Below are 23,615 nucleotides of genomic sequence, written 5' to 3' on the forward strand. Positions count from 1 at the left end.
GTCCACAATCAGTTCCTTGCTCTTACTGATGTTGAGAGGCAGGTTGTTGTGCTGGCACCATTTGGTCAGTCGGTCGATCTCATTTTGATACTCTGACTCATCCCCATCTGTGATTTGTCCAGTGGTGTCGTCGGCGAACTTGATGATGGAGTTTGCACTATGTCCGGCTACGCAGTCATGGGTATAGAGTGAGTAAAACAGGGGGCTGAACACACAGCCTTGGGGTGCTCCCATACTAATTGTTACTGAGGACACTCTTCTTCTTCTTCTTCTTCTTCTTCTTTGGAGTTTTACGGCAGCCGGCATCCGCAATGTTGCATTGCTGCCACCTTCTGGCTTCATTCCACAGTACTCATGTCTTTATATTAGATCCTTTTTATAAGCCCAGAGGCCCTCAAGAAATCAAACAACAACTTTATCCCTTTTCCTTTCCCTCCACACTCTAGAATGTTCTTTACTGATATTTCTGTCAATCCAATTTTCCTCATTTCAATGATCATAAATCCTCTTTCTGTCTCATATCTCCTACATGCAATTAGGGCATGCTGAACTGTTTCTGGTTGATGGCATTCCTCACACAGCCCAGTAGGGTGTTTTCCCAATATTTTTAATGTGCTGTTCAGGTGAGTGTGTCCTATCCTCAATCTTGTTAATACCTGTACTACCTGTTCCCTCCTGTTCCCTCCTGTTCCCTCCTGTTCCCTCCTGTTCCCCCTTCTTCTTGCTGTAATGCCCACTCTGTTTTGTAGCGAACTGAGGACACTCTGTAACAAACTGCTCCTTTTAATTGAGAGCTGCACCTGTGTGTCATTGCTGGCAAGTGGGCAGTATAAGGAGTAATTAGATGCACTCATCTCACAACCCAAATGGAGCACAGGGAATGTCCCCATTTTTAAACCACACAACAGGTTGTCAGGGAAAATCAAGGGACACGCTGACCCGGTTCACATTACTGGGGAAAAGAAATACTTACTCCTACAGAAAACTCCATGATGTCTGCCCCCTCTGCCAATGCTTTCGCCGTCTCTTCTTTTGTTAGTTTAGTGATAAAGTTCTTAGCATTGTTCACGTTTTGTGTGTTAAGTGCAGTCCAGATGGCTCTGGTAATGACAGTGTTCTCTTTGGTGGGTTCACTGCTTGGATTATTTATCAAACCAATTCTCAGGTTATTGCTGGATTTCTGAAAAGCAACAAATAAATAGATCAAAAGGTAGAAAAATATCCACCATCTAATACATAATTCTTTGTCATTTTCACCAGGTACTACATGATCCCTCAGAAGTCACGCCTTTCCTTCCCATCCCTTTCTGCGGGGATCACTCCTGGTGATTGTGACTACCTAGTTTGTTCATCCTTCTCACTCCCCCGGCATTTCCTGATGAAACCCGTACAAAGTACAACACATATCCTTGTTACCATCCAGGAACTTAATCAACCCTCCCTGGTGAGGCAGAGATTAGAAACAAAGAAAATAGGTGCAGGAGTAGGCCATTCGGCCCTTCAATATGATCATGGCTGATCATCCAAAATTAGTACCCCGTTCCTGCTTTTTCCCCGTATCCCTTGATTCCGTTAACCCTAAGAGCTATGTCTATCTCTCTCTTGAATACATTCACATGTACTTCCTCTAACCTTGTCAACTGAGTTCCATGCTCTCGATGTGTGGCCACCTCTACAGCAGTGAAACCAAGTGCAGAGTCAGCGAATGCTCTTGTACTCTGCACCTGCACTCTGTACACCATGGCCATCTTGAGATCTGGGTTGCGAGTCATAGCCAAATGCAAGCTAAAGGAACAGCACCTCATAATCTTTCTGGATAGTCAACTTCCCATGGTATGAACATCCAATTTTCCAATATATAGGAAGGAACTGCAGATACCGGTTTAAATCGAAGATAGACGCAAAAACCTGGAGTAACTCAGCAGGTCAGGCAACATCTCTGGAGAAAAAGAATAGGTGACGTTTTGGGACTATTCTGAAGAAGGGTCTAAACCCGAAATGTCACCTATTAAAAGGAATGGGATGTCAGGACTTTCATATGAAGAAAGACTGGATAGACGGTTTGTACTCGCTAGAATTTAGAAGATTGAGGGGGGATCTTATAGAAACTTACAAAATTCTTAAGGGGTTGGACAGGCTAGATGCAGGAAGATTGTTCCCGATGTTGGGGAAGTCCAGAACAAGGGGTTACAGTTTAAGGATAAGGGGGAAATCTTTTAGGACCGAGATGAGGAAAACATTTTTCACACAGAGTGGTGAATCTGTGGAATTCTCTGTCACAGAAGGTAGTTGAGGCCAGTTCAATGGCTATATTTAAGAGGGAGTTAGATGTGGCCCTTGTGGCTAAAGGGATCAGGGGGTATGGAGAGAAGGCAGGTACAGGATACTGAGTAGGATGATCAGCCATGATCATATTGAATGGTGGTGCGGGCTCGAAGGGCCGAATGGCCTACTCCTGCACCTATTTTCTATGTTTCTATGAATAGGTGACATTTTGGGTTGAGACCCTTCTCTTGAAGAAAGGTCTTGACACAAACGTCACTATTCTTTTTCTCCAGAGATGCTGCCTGACCTGCTGAGTTACTCCAGCTTTTTGTGTCTGTCTTCTATAGAATTCTCTGATTTCAGGTTAACCATTCCTCCTCTGTGCTTTTCTCTCTCCCACTTACTCACTGGGTTCCTCTCACACACATTCTTCTTACCAACCCCAAGTACTCAGTTTCTTACGCTCCCCTCTATGGTTCCATCTGCCATCAACCCCTCCAAACCTAGAATCACCTAGCCAGCTGCAGCCTCACCTTCATATCTTTGTACAAGCTATCCCCCCTTTACACTCTCAGTCCTTTCGACCCAAAACATCGACAATTCCTTTGCCTCCACAGATGTTGCCTGAGTTTGCAATGGAAAAAGTATAATTTAGAAAAAATGTGAAATAAGTCACAGTAAAGATTTCAACCAAATGCCTAGCTATTTTCCATCTCAACCCCTTAAAAACTGCCTGGGCTGACTTCTGGGCTACATATTTGTATTAAAATTCAATGCCCATTCATTTATATTTCAAAATCTGGACACAACAGAAGTTTGGAATTCAGCTCTATCTGAAATATCTAGGCCAGTGAGGTGAAACTATTTCAGTAGTGGAACAACTTCCTTCAGCTAGCAAATGTAAAAACCTCAATTCCCAGCTCAATTAATGCATTTTTGTTGCTAACATAGAGAAAGAATATAACAAAAGTTGACGATCTAAGCTTTCTTTTCATCATGAGGGTAGAATTTTACTCCATTTTCGTTATAAGCTCTGCCCAGTGATCAAATTACTGTCAAACAAATGTTAACAACTGCAAAAGCAAGCCAAAAGGAACTTAGTAATTAGCACAAATGCCCACTCAATTGAGTTCTCAAAATCAGCTGTGTGCTGGAGAGAAGCACAGCCAAGATTGTGCATTTCCCAGTCACTAGGGAAATTAGAGAGCAAACACCATCTGTACAGAGCTTTCATTACATAAAGAACAGGAGACACTCAGGAATCAAACACATCAATTTATACATATGCACATAATCTTGCATTACAATGGAAAAATGGCCCGCAAAGCACAGTATATATTCCTTGACTATTTTTTTCAAATCCTGCATATTTGGTTTCTAGCTACTACTCCTTTCTTCAGAGGGAAAATACTAATCATTGCAACAGAAATTGTCAGCAGACAGGTATGGTTATGAAAAAGGAATAACGTACGCATAATTCAACAGGCGCAGAAAATAAGCATGCAATATTTAATGTAGACAAAAATGCTGGAGAAACTCAGCGGGTGGGGCAGCATCTATGGAGCAAAGGAAATAGGCAACGTTTCGGCCCGAAACGTTGCCTATTTCCTTCGCTCCATAGATGCTGCCTCACCCGCTGAGTTTCTCCGGAATTTTTGTCTGCCTTCGATTTTCCAGCATCTGCAGTTCCTTCTTAAACATGCAATATTTAATAATATGTCTGCAGTTTAAATGTACAGGTGTCCTGATTACACACATAAAATTGACAGGATATGTTGCTTAGCCATCACCATATCAATTGGGATGCCTAAGGTGCTTTTTTTTCTCTCTCGGTTGAAAAAGTACATTGCATTTTAAAATTGATTTATATGGGCAAATCGTACCTGCAATCATTACTAGGTGAAATTGTGCCAGTCTCAAAATTGAACTAACCTACTAACAGTTGCAATGTTGGGCATACACCCAATGATAACTTTTGTTTGCCTTTCTTCCCAAACGGACAAAAATTATGGGTCAAAACGACCCAATCCAACTGTCACAGAACATTCTCCCTTGAACCAGAACCACATCAAGCTAGTTTGTTGGTTATAAAGCAGCCAGAAGTTCACATGGTTAACATTAAGACCTGACTGAACAGCTTCAGAGCTGATACAGGACTTCCAAACAACATGCAAACTAAAGGTGGTATTTCCTCCAACCTTCAGCAGCTTAGATACTCATTCACTGAGTGCCTTATCTCCACTGAAGATGGACTCAAAATACTGGAGAAAAAATATCAGCAGACAAACATGCTGCTCTCTGGATCCAGCACCTCTAGAGAGAAGGAATGGATGACATTTTTCAGGTGGAGACCCTTCTTCAGACTGAGAGCCAGGGGAAAGGAAAACTAGAGGTAAGGAGGGGTACAGAGAGAATGTAAGGTGTGAAAAGGACAGGTCAAAATATTTTGCCTTCTCTCCACTACTGGATATACTGTTATAGGAACGACTCACCTGGCGGCGCGACTCACCCGTTGCAGCGGCCCCTACAGCCTGTCTGTCTTTTTTTTTATTAAGTTAAATGTAGTGTTGGTGTTTTTTAATACTGGTTTTAAATGTGTATATGTGGGGGGCGGGGGGGGAAGAGGGAAACCGTTTAAAATCTCTTCCCTCTCTGGGAGACCCGACTTTTTCCCTGTCGGGTCTCCGTTGTCGTTGGGGCCTAGCACCGTGGAGCGGCCTCCAACCTGAACGACCCGGGGGCTCGGGAGACTGCGGAGCTGCGGACTACTCACCATCGTGGGGCTGGCCGGCCTCGGAGCGTGGGGAGCGGCGGTGACTCGCTGCTGCGACTCGACTCCTGGGGCTCAGAGGCTCCAGCAACGCAGCCGCAGGTCCGGTGGACTGGGACATCGGGAGCTCGCGGGTCCGGGGGGGAGAGACCGCTTCCCGGAGCTCCCGCAACGCGACTTCTCCAGCCCGTGTCGCGGGGTTGGAACGACCCGGAGCGGGGACGTACATCGCCCGGCACGGCTTCATGGCCGTGGGACATTACAGCGCCCGCCGGGGGCTCCAACATTGTGACTTTTAGACCGGGAGCGGGGCCGTAAATCGCCCGGCACGGCCTAAAATGGCCGTGGGACTTATCATCGCCCGCCTGGGGCTTGGACAGCGGGAGAGACATGGAGAACAGGGGAGAGAAAAGACTTTGCCTTCCATCACAGTGGGTTCACTGTGATGGATGTTTGTGTGAATTAAATTGTGTGTATGTCTGTAGGAAATTGTCTTGTTTGTATGGCTGTGGAAACGGAATTTCGTTTGAGCCTCACTGAGGCTCAAATGACAATAAATGGTATTGTATTGTATTGTATTGAATAACTGGTCACTTAAAGTAGGTCAGGGACCTTGGGACAACAGGCAAGGTCAGTTCTTCTATCAATGAACTCGCTACACTCAGAAAAGATAGTTGGTATAGCTTCATTGGGAGAAGATAGAATCTGACCAATTTTATTACATTATCAGTATCAGTATATCTTTATTGTCATTTTCCTGAGTACTCACATACCCAGCGGAAACAAAAAAACGTTGCTCAACCAGTGTCCATTCAGTGTGCAGTACAAATAACAACAAATAACTAGAAATAAAAAACATATATCATGAACAAATTAAATTAAACACTCTACTCTCTACTAAACATCAACAGGCGTTCCGATTGACAGCTGCTGCAGTGTGTCCAGGTTGATGGTTGGTGCGCGATACTTTGGCAGGGGGCTAACCGTTTATCAGTCTTATAGCCTGCGGGAAGAAGCTGAGGAGCATCCTGCTGGTTTTGCAGCTAATGCTCCTGTACCTCTTCCCAGATGGCAGGATGGAGAATATGTGATGCGATGGGTTATTTGAGGAGATAACAAAACATATTGATGAGAACAGGGTGGTTGATGGGGTATATAGGGACTACAACAAGGCCTTTGACAAAGTACCACATGGGAAACAGTTCTAAATGATAAGACCCCCCATGGGATTTAAAGCAACATGGCACATTGGATTGGTAATATGAGGCCGAAGATGATGTGGAAGATTTACTTTGTATTTGAAAGGTTGTGATTAGTGGTGTGTACCATTGGGACCTTTACAGTTTATTTTGATGCTCTGATAACGTGGAAGTGAATGCAGTCGATGTGACTAGTAAGTTTATAGTTTACGCAAAAATTGATGCTATTGTTGACTGTGATAGATTACCTTAGAGTACAGGTTAACATTGATTAGTTGTAAGATTGGCAGAGCATCCGAATAAATGTAAGGGGCGGCACACACAGTGGTAAGGTTCCAGGGAATGTTGAGAAACAGAGGAATCGTATTGCATGAGTCCAAGCATCCCAGAGGGTGGCTACACAGCTAAATTAAGGTGGCAAGGGAGGCATTTGAGCTGCTTGTCTACTTTAGCCAGTGCATAGAATATTAAACGTAGGGAGGTCATGATATGACTTTACAATTGTTGGTTAGGCCGCAGATGGAATACCGTGTGTAGTTTAAATTGTCACACTATAAGAGGGATGTGATTGTACTGGAGAGGGTGCAGAGGAGATTCACAAAGATGTCACCTGGGATGGAGCAATTCAGTAATAGAGGAAAACTAACATAGCTTGGCTTCGCTTCTCTTGACATGGGGAAGATGATGGGAGGCCTAATGAAGGCATACTAAATTATGTGGGACATAGAGGGATGGGACTAGTTTCCAGGAAGAAGAGGTTTAGAAAATTACAGTGCATAGGTTTATTGTAAGGGGTAAGATGTTTGGAGAGCACCTAAGGAAGTATTCTTTCACCCAATAGGTGGAATCTGGAGGGATTGGTGGAGGCATCTCCCAGGGATTCTCATTTTGGAAGGAGACAACTCAACCCACCTTCTGCCAGGTCGTCCTGATGCTGTCCACGGCATGTTTCTAAATACAAGCCCTCCACAAACACAACTAACTACCACTCAGCGGGATAGACAGCAGAGAAGGAATGGGTGACATTTCGGTTTGAGAGTCTTCTTCAGACCACACAGATAGGCCTCCCTTGTCTCATCCAGGACTTCACTGTCCGCCTTCTGAAAATATCCTCTTTCTCCTCAATGGTAGCCATAGTTGTGTATTATTGGTATCTGCCTGCCAGTGGCTAAATGCCTCTAATGACCGAAGGCCTCCAATGATAACTATGCAATAAAGTGGGGAGAACATCCTTCAAATGAAGACACAAGGAACTGCAGATGCTAGTTTACACAAAAAAAGTGTTGGAGTTAACAGGTCAGGAAGCATCTCTGGAAAACATGAATGAGTGACGTTTCGGGTTGCGACCTTTCTTCAGTCTGGAACCGAAACTTCATCTATTCATGTTCTCCAGAGATGTTGCCTGACCCACTGAGTTACTCCAGCACTTTGGGTCTTTTTTCACCTTCAAATAAACCTATTCCTTGTGGGAACCACTCAAGTCATGCTTTGGTGTTTCTTTGTTTTTGGAACCCCAACAAAAATCTTTTAAATTAATGTGATGTTTTTTGAGGTGCCACAATAGTAATTACAATAACGTTTTTGCACAGCAAGAATAGGTGATACCCAGTCTTCTTGGTAATCAATTATTCCACTCATAATGCATTAATTAGGAAAAATCGGTAATGATGTTAGTTAGTTACTGGTATCGGTGAACTCCTTAAGATTATTTGCCATGAAGAAGCATTTCAGCTAAAGTGGATTGTGCTCCCACCAGACTATTACTGGCATTCACTTCTAATAGTGCTGTTCGAATTAATCAGTCATGTCTTCAGAAAACAACGGCATTAGAGCCAATTCTTTGCATAATAACTGCAGATTGAATATCAAGCATCCTTGGTTTGTGTGGCTCAATTGCTTACAGATATCGATAGTTGAGGGGACAGAAAGGTATGTTAATGGCTTTTGTTATGAAATCTTACCAGATGCTTAAGGGATTCATACAGTAACTGCCGCCCTGATGAGTCATCAAAGTCACCAATGACCCAAAATGTAAGTGGACGAATGTACTTATCATCTATAAAATGAAAGAGAAAACAAAAGTGAATAAAATGTATATTAACAATTTTAAAATATATATTTATCTCACTTACCTTTAGACTTGCCACAATTAACAAATACTCTTCATGTGAAAGCAGGTATCAATGATGTAGGTTTCCTATTACAAAGGCCACACAGAAACTGTGTGGTCATTTCCCTCGTGATTGAACAGAAAATATCTGCGTCCCTAAAGAGCATGTTATGCTGTTCTTGTTAGTTGTCGTGTTGAAGACAAGAGATGATGTATAGTTGAAAATAAAATCAGTGAAACTGGTGATCAGGATGTCAAATTGAACCTGATCAGTACAACACAAGGTCATGACTACAGTGGGTGGAAGCACAATTTTGTAGCAATCATTATTACATGCATTTAACCATTGTAAGGGGGCTTACTTCCTCCAAGTAATACCACAGATGTAGTTTTTCAAAAATATTACATTTATTTACTGCCAGAGGTTAATAGAATTCAGAATAATGCCAAGTTCAAATTACATAGCAATGATCAATAGCAGTGTGCCTGTTGGAGCATTTAAAATCAGGAACGTATGTTTCTGACATACCATTCATTGACTTGACTTATGTTTCAGACTGTGTTTTATTGGTAGAAGCACTTAGGAGTTAATGTGGAATAAAAAGGGTCCCTTTCTTAATTACAAATTACATTTGTCTTAGTGAGTACTTGGATATAAGCTTTCAACGGTTTAATACCTTAGGAAGTCTTCCATACAGATGCATAATACAAATGTATCCTTAGCTATGTTTTAAACACCAATGTATTGTTTCAGGTCAGGTGACAAAGTTATGCCTCTCTTGATCCTTATGTCCTGCTTTCTATTGACATAGACAGATGTAATATTTGTTCTTCAACCTCATCATGTTTATAATGTTTGAAGAAATGCAGGACAGTGACACTGTTTACCAAAGGAAAACTGGAGAACAGCCAGATTTCAAACTTAAAAAAAATTCCCTTAATAGGCAATTAACAAATGCAGCTACAATATTTCTGATTAGGGGTAAATAAAATGTGCAGGGGTAAATAAAATGTAAATTAAGGGTAAATAAAATGTAAATAAACTGTGATACCCTAAGTGGGAATGTTATTTATTTCCAATTAATAAGTGACCAAAAAAAGTCCACCGAATCCTCAAACAATAAAGTCCAAATGAATACACTCTGTGTCGCAGAAACTCGTAGCACTGAATGATGTTATTGTCCATCATGAATGTGCAGCCTCTTTGAAAGTTATATTCTATGAGCCCCCCCCATTTTCTATTTTTCCTCAAACCGCAAATTTACCTAATTCGACTGATGGATCAAAGGTAAATCAGAAATATTTGGTTAGATAATCAATTTTACACAACAACTGTTTAAATCACAATGCTCAGTTTCAACTGGTTAATGTTTGGGATCATTTTCAAAGAAAATAATTACTCTGAAGGTTAATGGAATATCTTTGAAATGTTCAAATAATCTTCTCAAAATGTGTTCTATTCCACTCGTCTCAGACAAAACAATGTAGTAGAAGGGGAATGATTAACACTGGGACACAAAGGCTTAAAGCATGATGTATAAGTGAATACAAGACAATACCATCCAGTGAAAGAACAGATGTGCGGTACACTGGACCATTCTACCATCCTAGTCTTTTTCAAGAAGTTGCCTTTATCTTGATCATGTAGAGGTTCAGAGTGGGAGCCAGGCATTGCCTCGTGGAAATTGAAGGCAAAAGAAAATCAAAAAGCTCAAGGGGTAGGCCATTTAGAACTGAGATGAGGAAAAACTTTTTCACACAGTTGTGAATTTGGGGAATTCTCTGCCTCAGAAGACAGTGGATGCATTAAAAATAGAGCAAGATGCAGCTCTTAGGGCAAGTGGAATCAAGGGATATGGGGAGAAGGCAGGAACAGGGTACTGATTGTGGATGATCAGCCATGATCACATTGAATGGTGGTGCTGGCTCGAAAGGCCAAATGGCCTACTCATGCACCTATTGTCTATGTATCTATGTACAACAAGGAACAATTCAAAATATGTTTCCTGAGGTTCTAAAGAGATTACACTTGCACTTGTTAACACAAATTTTGGCAATAAAGGTTTGGCATCTGTTCTATCTGCAAAGGTGCTAGCCAGTCATTTGTGTTCATTTATCACTAGCAGCAGGATCCATACTGTCTATATTCACTACAATGACAGCCGAGATAAAATGTGAAGTAACAGGATAACAATTGTTTAAAGTTTGGTAATGAATATCAATGATCATGCAGCAATGAAAAAAAAAAACAGAAGCAGAAAAATGCTGGAAACGGCCAGTGAGGTAGTACCCATGGAAAGTAAAACAGGGTCAACATTTTGGGTCAAAGACGCTTTATTAGCACTTCCCCAGTTCTGGCAAAGGGTCTTTAAACTAAAATGTTGTTTTCCTCTCCATGTGATCATGCAGGTATGTATATTGATGCAAAGGAGTAGGATGAGGATGTAGAAAGAGACTAACACTTTTCTAACAATGTACTTCTATAATGTATTGCATTTTGAAAGTTTTATAATGCAACACATGATTAAAAGGTATATGGGCACCATGCAAACTCTAATGTTATTGTTTCCAGTTCCCTTTTTCTTCCAACAATTTCAAAACAATTATTTAATTAAAGCAAAACAAGCAGATCATTATGAAAATAATCCATCATGTTAGTACGGCGCAAAAAACAATTAGCGCACAGTGAATTACTTTTCCACTCAATTGCGTACCAAAGAATCCAGCTCAGAATGACCTTTATGTTAAGTGGTTGAAAATCTTCAACATACAACTGTATGAAATAATTTTTCTGTGACACTGTCATCTTGTTCCTCTATTTCTGGTATGACAATGGTCGTCACTAAAATTAATATTTTTCATTTAACCCGAGGCGGTAACTACAATCAATGGGAGAGAAGGAATGGGAGACGTTTCGGGTCGAGACCCTTCTGAAGAAGAATCTCACCCCGAAAAGTCATCCATTCCTTCTCTCCAGAGATGCTGCCTGCCCCGCCGAGTTACTCCAGCATTTTGTGTCAAGCTTACGATTTAAACCAGCATCTGCAGTTCTTTCCTGCACAAACTACAATCAACATGCAATTTGGATGACATACATTATAGCTGACCCCTAAAGGAATTACTATTCAATTCAAAAACATGAACAGTTTTTAATAGTACTCATGAACAGTGTTTAGAAACATAGAAAATAGGTGCAGGAGGAGGCCATTCGGCCCTTCGAGCCAGCACCGCCATTCATTGTGATCATGGCTGATCGTCCCCTATCAATAACCCGTGCCTGCCTTCTCCCCATATCCCTTGACTCCACTAGCCCCTAGAGCTCTATCTAACTCTCTCTTAAATCCATCCGGTGACTTGGCCTCCACTGCCCTCTGTGGCAGGGAATTCCATAAATTCACAACTCTCTGGGTGAAAAAGTTTTTTCTCACCTCACCTCTTGACTTGAAACATTTCTGCTTAGTTGCTTCCTCTTTATTATCTCAGAGGAGCAAGGAAGTTTACACCCAACAGTTATTAACTAAACTTCACACACAAACAAAAAAACAAACCCGGTAGAATTTAGAGCAACATGGAGCATTATCATCAATTGATCCATTCCCACTAGGAAATAGACACACTTAATATCAGTAAATGGATTCAAAGCGCCAAATCCTAGTCAGCAACATTATATGTAATATTAAAGTTTAATATTAAATTAATGCATCAATAAATTGACTTTGATTTTATGTGATCAAATCCAATATGGAGAAAAATGAGCCCGAGAGACCAAATGTACTTTGGTTATCTCTTTCCCAATTTATATTTAAATTTTCACAACAATAATTTAATTAATTGAAACAACTGAGCCGTGGCTTTGCTGCTTAAAAGTTCAATGTGGTCCAACATGAGCCCCGACTGCATGTGGAATTTAGTTGCATTAAAATCCAATAATAAAGCAATTGAGTGGAAAATATGAAAAATGCATTGCACCAATGTAGATATTGGAATCAGACGAACAAATAGTTACCATAAATCTCTCGTGAAGAAATCCCTCCACAGAAAAAGCATAAAGGAAAAATAAACATGTAAAACAAGCATGAGTAAAGTCAAATTTTAAAGCAAATTTGCAGCTATATAACTTCATAGTGTACATGACATTTTTTCCTATAACATTAAAGCCCGTGGCCATTGTACACCACATCACCTGAAGGATAAATGTTTCAGAACAGAAATTTTAATATAGAGAAACACAGCATAAATCAAATGTGTCAGCTGCAATTAAAAACAAGTATTAAACATTCAGGTCAAATAAAGTTAGCAACTTTGAGGTGTCTTTCAGAAATTTGTAGTGTAAACTAGGCATAATTCCTAATTGACGTGAAAGTGCATTATTTTTTTTTAAGTGGATTTGTTTGCTGATTTTCACAATTCCACTTTCAAACTTAATTTCTTTCACATCTTTTAGACAGGAATGGTTAACCACAACATAGACTGATGACTTGAACAGGCAGCAATTTATCCTTCTCTTGTTCAGTAGCAAATTCACCTCTTTGTTCAAGCCTACTAAGATTCATGGCCTGAAAGTAAACTGTCATGGCAATTGTGGGTCTTTCGCCATTTATTCAATATGTTGAAGCAGTTATCCTGTTTCAAGTTGCTTTTAAATACTTAACTCATAATTCACCTCCTAAATCTTCCTCATTCCATTTAATTCAGTGAAGCACTAAAAGTCAGATTGATATATTTTTTAACGCATGTAGAAGCAGTCAGACATACAGGCTATTGAGCTAGTTCTATCATTCAATAATTATATCATAGTCGAACCTCTACCTCAACCACTAACGGCCCGATTTCCACAGCTTCTAGAGTCTTGCTCAACAAATGAACATTCACAGGCCTACAAATCCAGGTTAACCACACAAGACAACCAATCTGGGTTTCCACATCAAGTAAACAATGTAAAAAGCTATTCATATGTTAAGAGGAATTGTAAGTCATTTGCAGAGGGAAAGAAATGCAAGTTAGTCATTCTCCAACATATTTATATGGCTACAAACTGGAGCACAGATTAGATTGATATTGTAATCTGAAGAAGGGTCTCGACCCGAAACGTTGCCTATTTCCTTCGCTCCATAGATGCTGCCTCAACCGATGAGCTTCTCCAGCATTTTTGTCTACCTCTGATTTTCCAGCATCTGCAGTTCCTTCTTAAAGATATTGTAATCCATATGGGTTTGTGCGGGAAGGGAATAAACTTGGTCATTTCACCACATTCAGTAGCACCAGATCTAAAATGAGAGATTAGACCTCTATATGCCCCACATAACTCACTAAAATAATTAGAGAGGCAAACTACACACAGCTTCTAAATTATGACAAGAAGCAGATGGTAATGAACCAAACAATCACAAACACAAACTGATGGGATAATCAGTAACATAAAATAAATCATATCCAACCTTGAAACAATAATTGTCTCATGGCTGCTCTATACACCAAATGGTGAACTAAAGCTGGGAAACTGGAGGCTTACATTTGACCCATTCATTAACAATAGAAAGCAGCTGGATTTGAAAAGATATTTGTCGCAAATTGCATTGTTCTTAGAATGTAAAGTTGCTGAGAAAGCAACCTTATAAGGAAGTAATAAAGAAATATCACCCGATCTCAATGCACCTGTAATGATCCTTTCATCACTTCTCAAAGCAACTAATGGCCATGTCTTAGATATTATTAATTCAGCCATGGATTGCATAGGTGATCATTTTCCAATGTTCTCTCAACTCTGGATCAGTTCCTGTGGACTGGAGGGTAGCCAATTTTTAAGAAAGGAGGGAGAGAGAAAACGGGGAATTATAGACCAGTTAGCCTTACATTGGTAGTGGGGAAGATGGTGGAGTCAATTATTAAAGATGTTATAGCAGCGCATTTGGAAGGCAGTAATGGGATCAGTCAAAGTCAGCATGGATTTATGAAGGGGAAATCATGCTTGACTAATCTTTTGGAATGTTTTGAGGATGTAACAAGCAGAATGGATAAGGGAGAGTCAGTGGATGTGGTGAATCTGGACTTTCAAAAAGCCTTTGAGAAGGTCCCACACAAGAGATTAGTGTGCACAATTTGAGCACATGGTATTGGGGGTATGGTATTGACATGGATTGGGAACTGGTTGGTAGACAGGAAGTAATGAGTAGGAATTAATGGGCCCTTTTCAGATTGGCAGGCTGTGACTAGTGGGGTGCCGGTTTGGTGCTGGAACCCCAGTTGTTTACAATATATTAACGATTTAGACAAAGGAATGTAACATCTCTAAGTTTGCGGATGACACAAAGCTGGGTGACAGTGTGAGCTGCGAGGAGGATGCTATGAGGCTGTAGGGTGGCTTGGATAGGTTGGGTGAGTGGGCAGAAGCATGGCAGTTGCAGTATAATGTGGATAAATGTGAGGTTATCCACTTTGGTGGCAAGAACAGGAAGGCAAATTATTATCTGAATGGTGTTAGATTAGGAGAAGAGGAGGTGCAACGAGACCTGGGTGTGCTTGTACATCAGTTACTGAAAGTAAGTATGCAGGTACAGCAGACAGTGAAGAAAGCTAAGTTGGCCTTCATTGCGGAAGGATTTGAGTTTAGGAGCAAGGAGGTCCTACTGCAGTTTTTCAGGGCCCGCATCTGGAGTATTGAGACTGCATCTGGAGTATTGTGTGCAATTTTGGTCTCCTAAATTGAGGAAGGATATTATTGCGGCAACAACAATTTAGCATTAAATGTCGACAAAACAAAGGAGATGATTGTCGACTTCAGGAGGTCGCAGCCAAAACACACACCCTTCAACATCAGTGGCACCACGGTGGAGAGAGTGGGGAGCATAAAGTTCCTCGGAGTGCAAATTACAGACAGTCTCACCTGGTCCAGGAACAACACTGGGATTGTCAAACGGGCCCATCAGCGACTGCACTTCCTGAGGAAACTCAAACAGGCCTCACTCCCCACCAACATCCTCAGGACTTTTTACAGGGGCACAGTGGAGTTTGTACTCACGTACTGCATGAACACATGGTACTCCAACTGTAACTGCTCAGATAGGAAGGCTCTGCAGAGGGTAGTGAGGGGAGCAGAGAGGATCATTGGCGTCTCCCTACCCTCGGTACAAGAACTGTTCCAGAGCCGCTGTCTGAGAATAGCTAAGGACAAACTGCACCCCCTCCACACACACCTGGTTCTCCTGCCATCAGGCAAGAGATACCGTAGCATCAAAGCCCGGACTACCAGACTGCTAAACAGCTTCCTGCCACAGGCTGTGAGGCTGCTAAACAGTCACTCCACCTGATTCTGCGGCTTTGCACTGACATTTTAATAACTCTGGCACTGGCCACTCAAATCAGCTGCCCTGGACATTTTAATGACTGTTTTTACTGTATTTTAATGTTGCTGTTTTACCTGCTTTTAACTATTTATACTGTTTCATCAGGGACTGGATTGTTTTTACTGTTATTATGTGTGAAATGTTTTAAGTTTCATGTGCGATGCTCCGGTATTCCCTGGGAAACGTCTTCTCATTTTGCACTGTACAACTGTTGCTTTGCAAGATGACAATAAAGGTTGATTGATTGCTATTGAGGGAGTGCAGCGCAAGTTCACTAGGTTAATTCCCGGGATGGCGGGACTGACATATGATGAAAGAATGGGTTGGCTGGGCTTGTATTCGCTGGAATTTAGGATGAGAGGGGATCTTATAGAGACATATAAACATATAACACGGGTGAACAAAAAGGAGGACTCACTGAACTTTATTGCCTTCCATCACAGTGATCAGTGTGGTGGATGTTTGTGTTAAGTTCTATCGTGTATTGTGTTCTTTTAATTGTATGGCTGCATGGTAGCTCAAACACTGTACATTTATATGACATTTATTGTCACATTGGTGCATGTGGCAATAAATGTGAACTTGACAATTTTTAGTGGATTGGGCAGGGTAGATGCTGGAAAAATTTTCCCGATGTTGGGGGAGACCAGAACCAGGGGTCACAGTTTAAGCACAAGGGGTAGGCCATTTTGGACTGAGATGAGGAAAAACTTTCACCCAGAGTTGCGAATCTGTGGAATTCTCTGCCACAGAACACAGTGGAGGCCAATTCACTGGATATTTTCAAGAGAGAGTTAGATTTAGCTCTTAGGGCTAAGGGAATCAATGAATATGGGGGAAAAACCAGAGCAGGTTACTGATTTTGGATGATCAGCCATGATCCTATTGAATGGTGGTGCTGGCTCGAATAGCCGAATGGCCAACTCCAGCACCTATTTTCTATGTTTCTATAAGCAGGACAACAGCTTAAGAGCAAGAAAAAAACATTCTTTTCAATGATAGACTGACTGCAAGACTGTGTGTCAGAACAGACGATTCAGGACAATACAGAGGTGAGTGCTGTTTCCAAGTTCCACAAGTTTGGAGATGAGTTTGGATGAAATACTGGTATTGAAAGCAGAGCTATCGCCGATGAATAGAAGTTTGATGTAAGTGTTGCTCTTATCCAGGTGTTCCAGGGATGAGTGCAGGGCCAGGAAGATGGCATCAGCCTTGGACCTGTTGTGGCCACAGGTGAACTGCAGTGCGTCAAAGTTGCTTGGTAGATTGGATTTAATGCATTCCATAAACAGCCTCTCAAAGCACTGGTGCCTGGGTAGCCATTCTCCCTGTCCATTCTCCAGGGCCTGGGTGCCCATTCTCCTTGTCCACTCACCGGGGCTTAGGTACCCATGCTCTCCATCCCCTCACTAGGCCCTGGTACCTAACAACCTATTCACTCACCAGGATCGAGGTATTCATTCTCCCGTATAGTCACGGGGCTTGGGTACCAATTCTTTCCATTCACTCACCAGGGTGCGGGTACCCATTCTCGCTTATCCATTACCCATTGTGTGTCATCTAGACTCTTCTGGCTAAAAATCGGTGTACTATCTTGGTGCTGATGATCGGAATAAGAGAGTTATTGATTGCATTGGAGACCATGGCTTAACAGATCCTTAAAAAAGCAAGTCCAACACAATCTGTGCAAATATTGCCTTCCTTCACTACACAGTGGTTAATATTTAGCTGGAACATAACCCTCAAAGTCTTCCTCGTTTTCGTGCTTCTTTTGCTCATGTCCTCAGGCTCTGCATATGCACGTTGGACTTTCTACCGCACCAGTAATTGTCTGTACTTAGCTAGATTATTCAGAATCTGCAACATCATTAAATTTCCATACCAGGCTGGGAGGTTGCTCCAGGACTGAAACAACAACAAAGCCTCATCTTTGGAAGTCCAATAGTACTTTCCATTACAATTCTAATACTATGGAATTGCACTCAGCTCCTGAGGTTCCAGTTTAGGCTTGTGAGAGTGGCCTGGAAAGTTGGAAAGCAGCTATTGTCCTGCACAATACAAACACAGCTGTGATTTCTACATGGTGAAATCAAAATGTATAAAAATACCCTTTAATAACATCTGACAATGTGCACTTTAACCGCATGTGATTTTCTTTCTATTACAAATCACAAATTGTGAAGTACAGAGGCAAATAAATAAATGATGGGTCTTTGTCCCAAACATTACGAAGTTAATTGGCTTCTGTAAAATAAATTGTTCCTAGTGTGTAGGAAAGTGTTAGTATGGGTGCTGTCGCTGGTCAATGTGGACTCGGTGAGCTGAAGGGCCTGTTTCTGTGCTGTATCTCGAAACTAAAGTACTAAATTCAGTGCCAGTTCAAAGTAGTTTGAAGGTACACAAAATTGCTGGGGAAACTCAGCGGGTGCAGCAGCATCTATGGAGCGAAGGAAATAGGCGACGTTTCGGGCCAAAACCCTTCTTCAGACTGATGGGGGGTGGGAGAAAGAAGGAAAAGGGGAGGAGGGGGAGGAGCCCGAGGGCAGGCGGATGGGAGGGTGGGAGGAGACAGCTAGAGGGTTAAGGAAGGGGAGGAGACAGCAAGGGCTAGCAAAATTGGGAGAATTCAATGTTAATGCCATAAGGACGCAAGGTCCCCAGACGGAATATGAGGTGCTGTTCCTCCAATTTCCGCTGTTGCTCACTCTGGCAATGGAGGAGACCCAGGACAGAGAGGTCGGATTGGGAATGGGAGGGGGAGTTGAAGTGCTGAGCCACCGGGAGTTCAGGTAGGTTTTTGCGGACTGAGCGGAGGTGTTCGGCGAAACGATCGCCCAACCTACGCTTGGTCTCCCCGATGTAAATCAGCTGACATCTAGAGCAGCGGATGCAGTAGATGAGGTTGGAGGAGATACAGGTGAACCTTTGTCGCACCTGGAACGTTTGTTTGCTTAATGCAGGTAATCTGTACATCATATCCGTTTCGGGAAAGGAAATTCACCCTCAAAGAATTCTGAAATCGCTACCGAAAAATTTGAGATGTAGAATAACATTTGCTCTCATGAAATGTATGAGGTAATTAAATGTTCACACTCACATTCTTGCCATACATGCAGATGACGTGAGTGAGCAACATGGAATATCACAATATGGGTTACTTAGTCAGAATGCAACACCCCTCCAATCCCCCCAACTATAGGGGTCATCTGTACGAGGAATCTATTCAATTATTTAACTTTAGAAGTTGATTAGTTCTCCTTCCCGTTAGCAAACAGGAAAATGGTAATATTCATGAAAACATGTTTAGTGCTGATTCTATTCAACTGGAATTGATTAACATAATCAGCAGTAATGACCTTTGAGTGCCATTTCAAATGGGTCAGATTATAAATTAACATACAAAGAGTCTGGTTAAAAAAATGGGGGTAATCTTTACCTTCTCTCTTTCTTGAGCCACATTTATTGGCTTGCTGGATAAAGTGGAATACTCATTATTAATGCGGAGCACATAGTGTGAAATTTTGATAGGAACCTGTTTTGATTTTATTCATTACAGGAACAGGCTGTTAAGAAAGATAATTGTTGCAGATGCTTTCACTTGTAACCACTAACACTAAATGAGCACAACCGCTTCTTTCTTGGTGATAGTGAAGGATTAATCACTCTAAGTACGACAGTAGGTTTTAAACATCCGCATGATAAAAAAACGAAAATGTGTCATGTTGCATCATTGACTGCTGCACATGGAGCATTTGAAATGGTTTCAAATCCAACACTGGAAATTTACAAATGTCAAGTGCACATTGGTGTAACTGATACATATTTATCAAGTGGTAGCTGATTAGCTCACACTGTCAGCTTCTGATGGAAGGGCACTAATTTTAAATATTATTTTTTCTAATGCTAACTTGACATGTTGACTAAGTACAGTATTGCCCACATTTTACCGGCAAATTTCAATGAGACACTTTTGAAAATGTAGAAGTGTTAAACAATGGAATTTGCAACGTACGATTCATCTGGATAAAATTGAGCCGTATCCTTTTCAGCTGTAAAGGTCAATTACAGAAAAAAATAGCCTCACGCAAATAATTTTAATTGTTATTTGATCAAAGAACTTGACAAATGTGAAGTTGTCAGGCTGCAGTTCATTTTGTTTTAGATCTTTTATGTGTTTTGATGTTTAGAAAGGTTATTGATTGGAGTGTCTATCATGATTAAGTTTTTATAGTTTAGATGTTATGCAACAAAGTGTGACTAACTAACCAAGGATCCCTCCAAAAAGCACGGTTGTCTGGGACTGTTTCGTAAATTGATGTTTGTATGAGGTCAGTGTTTATTTAATAGGATGTAGTCTACCATCTTAAAGGAAAACTTTTGCAGCAGAAAATGCTGCTGCAGTTTACGCCTTCTTTCTTTCTTTAAAGACAGCATATCTGCATAGTAAACATGAGCCACATATTGGAGTCTATGTATTATAGTAAACATTAATTTCACATCATACAAACAATAATCACCACAAAGTAATGACTATACCTCTTTTAGATAAGTAGGATATACTGTCAGCCACGGCTACAGACTTTTCCTCAGATTTCAACAGCGCAAAACGGGCATAGTCATCCACACCATCATTAGCTGTAAAAAAATAGAGATCATTAAACATTCGAAGGCACTATTGGTAAATTCAACTGAAATTCAAGGAGTTCGCTAACTGCTGTAAATTCTATTCTGCGGAATGCTAAATTATATCAATGCAGAGCTGTCAACCTATGGGACGGCACAGTGGCCCAGTGGTTGTGCTGCTGCGTAGTGCCTGAGACCCGGGATAAATCCTGACTATGGGTGACATCCGTGTGGAGTTTGTACATTCTCCCTGTAACCTTGTGAGTTTTCTCTGGGTGGTCCGGTAAAATACATGCACGTTTGTAGGTTAATTGGCTTCTGTAAATTGGCTTCTGCAAAGCACCTCAGTAGAGTAAACTGTGCTCACAAGAGTATTGCTGCACACCACCAGTGAATATTTACCTTCAGTGGTGGAAATAAATTAAGCTATTTGAGGAGAAACATATTAACTAATAAACTTGTTAAATGGACATGTTCATCAAATTAAAATTAAAAATAATCAAAATTAATCTCGAATAGGTTTAAGGAGGAGGGGCAAGATTTAATAGGAAACCGAGGAGTTATATTTTCACACAGAGTGGTGGGTATATGGAATGAGCTGCCAAATGAAATAGCTAAGACAGGTACAATAACAATATTTAAAGAACATTTGGACAGGTACATAAATAGGGAAGGTTTTGAGGGACATGGGCCAGGCATGGGCAAATAGGATTAGCCTGTGTCAGCCGTCTTGAGCGGCATGTACAAGTTGGGCCGACGGTCTTGTTTTTGTGAGGTATGGCTATAACTCTCCGTAGCAAAATCCTGCAGTTTAAAAAAATTTTTTGTCTGAGACACTGTTGACTCTCACCATTGGCAGAAAGAGACAAGTACTCTCTCTCAGAGCTGAGAATCCTGGGATTGATCCTTGGAACAATGGTCGGTTGATTCATTATGAAATCAATAACATCTTGGTCATTGTTCAGTTCACCCTGAAAAATGACAAAATAATCTTAGGTTATCGGAAGGAGAAAAAAAAACTTTATATTAAATAAATAGCACAGATAAAGGCCACCGTTTCTTTAGTGTTGTGCTCTCCACTCGTCCCCTCCTATTTCACCCCTTTCCCTCAATTAATATGGATTTTTTTTCTAAACAAGTTATGATTGTCCACATCCATAGATTTTTGGAAGTAGCAACACAAGTAGACAGAGTGGTACAGTAGGCATATGGTATGCTTGCCTTAATTGGTCATGGAATTAACTGTACGAGTCAGGAAGTCATGTTACAGCTTTAGGTGGTATTTGCAGCATTGCATGAAGTTCTTGTCATCCCATTACAGGAAGGATATGGAGGCTTTGGAGAAGGTGCCGAAAAGGTTTACCAGGATGTTGTCTGGATTAGACTCAGAGTAATTCAGCACAGAAACAGGCCCTTCGGCCCAATATGTTCATGCCGACCAAAATACACCACCCGACCTAGTACCATTTGCCTGCACATGGCCCAAATCCCTATAACCCTTTCCTATCCATGTACCTGGCTAAATGTCTTTAAAATTATTTTTTCTTAATGGTATTTTTAATTATTGTTATTTGATTAGAGTATTAGCAATAAAGAATGGTTGGACAAACTTGGATTATTTCCTCTGAAACAGCAGAGACTGCGGGGGAGACCTGACAGAAGTTCATAAATTTATGAGGCATAGATAGGATAGACAGTCAGAACCCTTTTCCCAGGATGGAAATGTCAAGAGTGTTTAATTGTCATATGTCCGAAAAATAGAACAATTACATTCTTATTTGTAGCAGCATAACAGGTCTGTATACAGTACTCATACCTGTAAGTGTCAAATACTATAGTGCGTAGCTTTAAATGTCAAATACTAGAGGGCATAGCCTTAAGGTCAAAGGATGAAAATATGAAGTAGATGTACAAGGGAATTTTTTTTTTAAACAGTGGTAGAAGGTTGAAATGCACTGCCAGGTTGGTGGTGGAAGCAGATATGAGAGAGGCATTTACGAGGCTTTAAGATAGTTAAATGTATAAACAGAGAATGGAGGTATATTGATCATGTGTAGGCAGAAATTAATTTTAATTTGGCAGCATTCTCAGCACAGACATCAGGGACTCAATAACCTATTCATATGCTGTACTGTTCTATGTTCTTTCCAGTTTAATGAAAGTCTTCCTATAGCTGGATGACCAGAACTGCACACAAAACTCCAAAGCTTGTCTCACCAACATCATGTACTTTTGTAATATGATGTTCCAACTCTTGTACTCAATGCCTTGCACGGTGAAGGGATGCATGCCAAACACCTTCTTCACCACCCTGTATATTTGTGTTGCCATATTTAGGAAATTGTCACCTTGTATCCCCAGGTCTCTGTGTTCTACAACACACACTAGGGCCCTGACATTAACTGTGCAAGTTGCTCTGGTTTAACTCCTCAAAATGCAATACATCACGCTTGCCCGAGTTAAATTAAATTTGCCAATCCTTGTTCCAATTTCCCAGTAGATCTGGATCCTGTTGTAATCTTAGATTTTTTTTAAACACAAAATGTTGGAATAACTCAGCAGGTCAGGCAGCGTCTCCTGAGGACATGGATAGGCGATGTTTCGGGTCAGGACCCTGCTTCGGAAGGAGAAAAACAAAATGCTGGAATGCATGTTCAGAAGAAGGGTCCCGACCCGAAATGTCCATTATCCATGTTCTCCAGAGATTCCAGCACTGTGTTTATTTTGTAAACCAGCAGCTGCAGTTCCTTCGGTGTCCATAAACCTGACAAACCTGTTCGCTGTCCACTAAAACCACAATTTTGTGTGTTATTTCCAAACGTATTCACCCTGCGAACTCTGTTCTCATCCAAATAGTTAAAGCGCATGACAAACAGTAGTGGACCCAGCACCAATCTCTGCAGCACACCGCTGGTCACAGGTCTCCAATCTTCAAAACAACCCTCCACACCCATTTTCTGATTCCTTCTATCAATAGACAATAGGTGCAGGAGTAGGCCATTCGGCCCTTCGAGCCAACGCCGCCATTCAATATGATCATGGCTGATCATCCCTAATCAGTACACCGTTCCTGCCTTCTCCCCATATCCCCTGACTCCGCTATCTTTAAGAGCCCTATCTAGCTCTCTCTTGAAAGTATCCAGAGAACCGTCCTCCACCGCCCTCTGAGGCAGAGAATTCCATACTCACAACTCTCTGTGTGAAGAAGTGTTTCCTCGTCTCCGTTCTAAATGGCTTACCCCTTATTCTATCAAGACAATTTTATACCCAATTGGCAAGCTCACCCTGGATCCCAAGTGATCTAA

At 41.3% G+C, this 23,615-nt stretch overlaps 1 protein-coding gene across 2 annotated transcripts in view; it reads right to left on the reverse strand.

Moving 5' to 3' along the window:
• uggt1 (UDP-glucose glycoprotein glucosyltransferase 1) overlaps positions 1 to 23,615 on the reverse strand; it is a 106,625-nt gene that overhangs the window by 47,672 nt on the left and 35,338 nt on the right. Inside the window, exons 19-23 of one of the 2 annotated variants that reach the window (XM_033031403.1) lie at positions 21,161 to 21,281; positions 20,224 to 20,322; positions 12,351 to 12,374; positions 8,196 to 8,290; positions 974 to 1,180 (exon numbers count right to left, since the gene is read on the reverse strand). In XM_033031403.1, the coding sequence (XP_032887294.1) occupies positions 974 to 1,180; positions 8,196 to 8,290; positions 12,351 to 12,374; positions 20,224 to 20,322; positions 21,161 to 21,281 (546 nt within the window). The remainder of the gene's footprint in view (positions 1 to 973; positions 1,181 to 8,195; positions 8,291 to 12,350; positions 12,375 to 20,223; positions 20,323 to 21,160; positions 21,282 to 23,615) is intronic. The other variant, XM_033031404.1, reaches the window with a different exon arrangement.

Source organism: Amblyraja radiata, chromosome 13 (genome assembly GCF_010909765.2).
Source record: "Amblyraja radiata isolate CabotCenter1 chromosome 13, sAmbRad1.1.pri, whole genome shotgun sequence".
Classification (NCBI taxonomy): Eukaryota; Metazoa; Chordata; class Chondrichthyes; order Rajiformes; family Rajidae; genus Amblyraja; species Amblyraja radiata.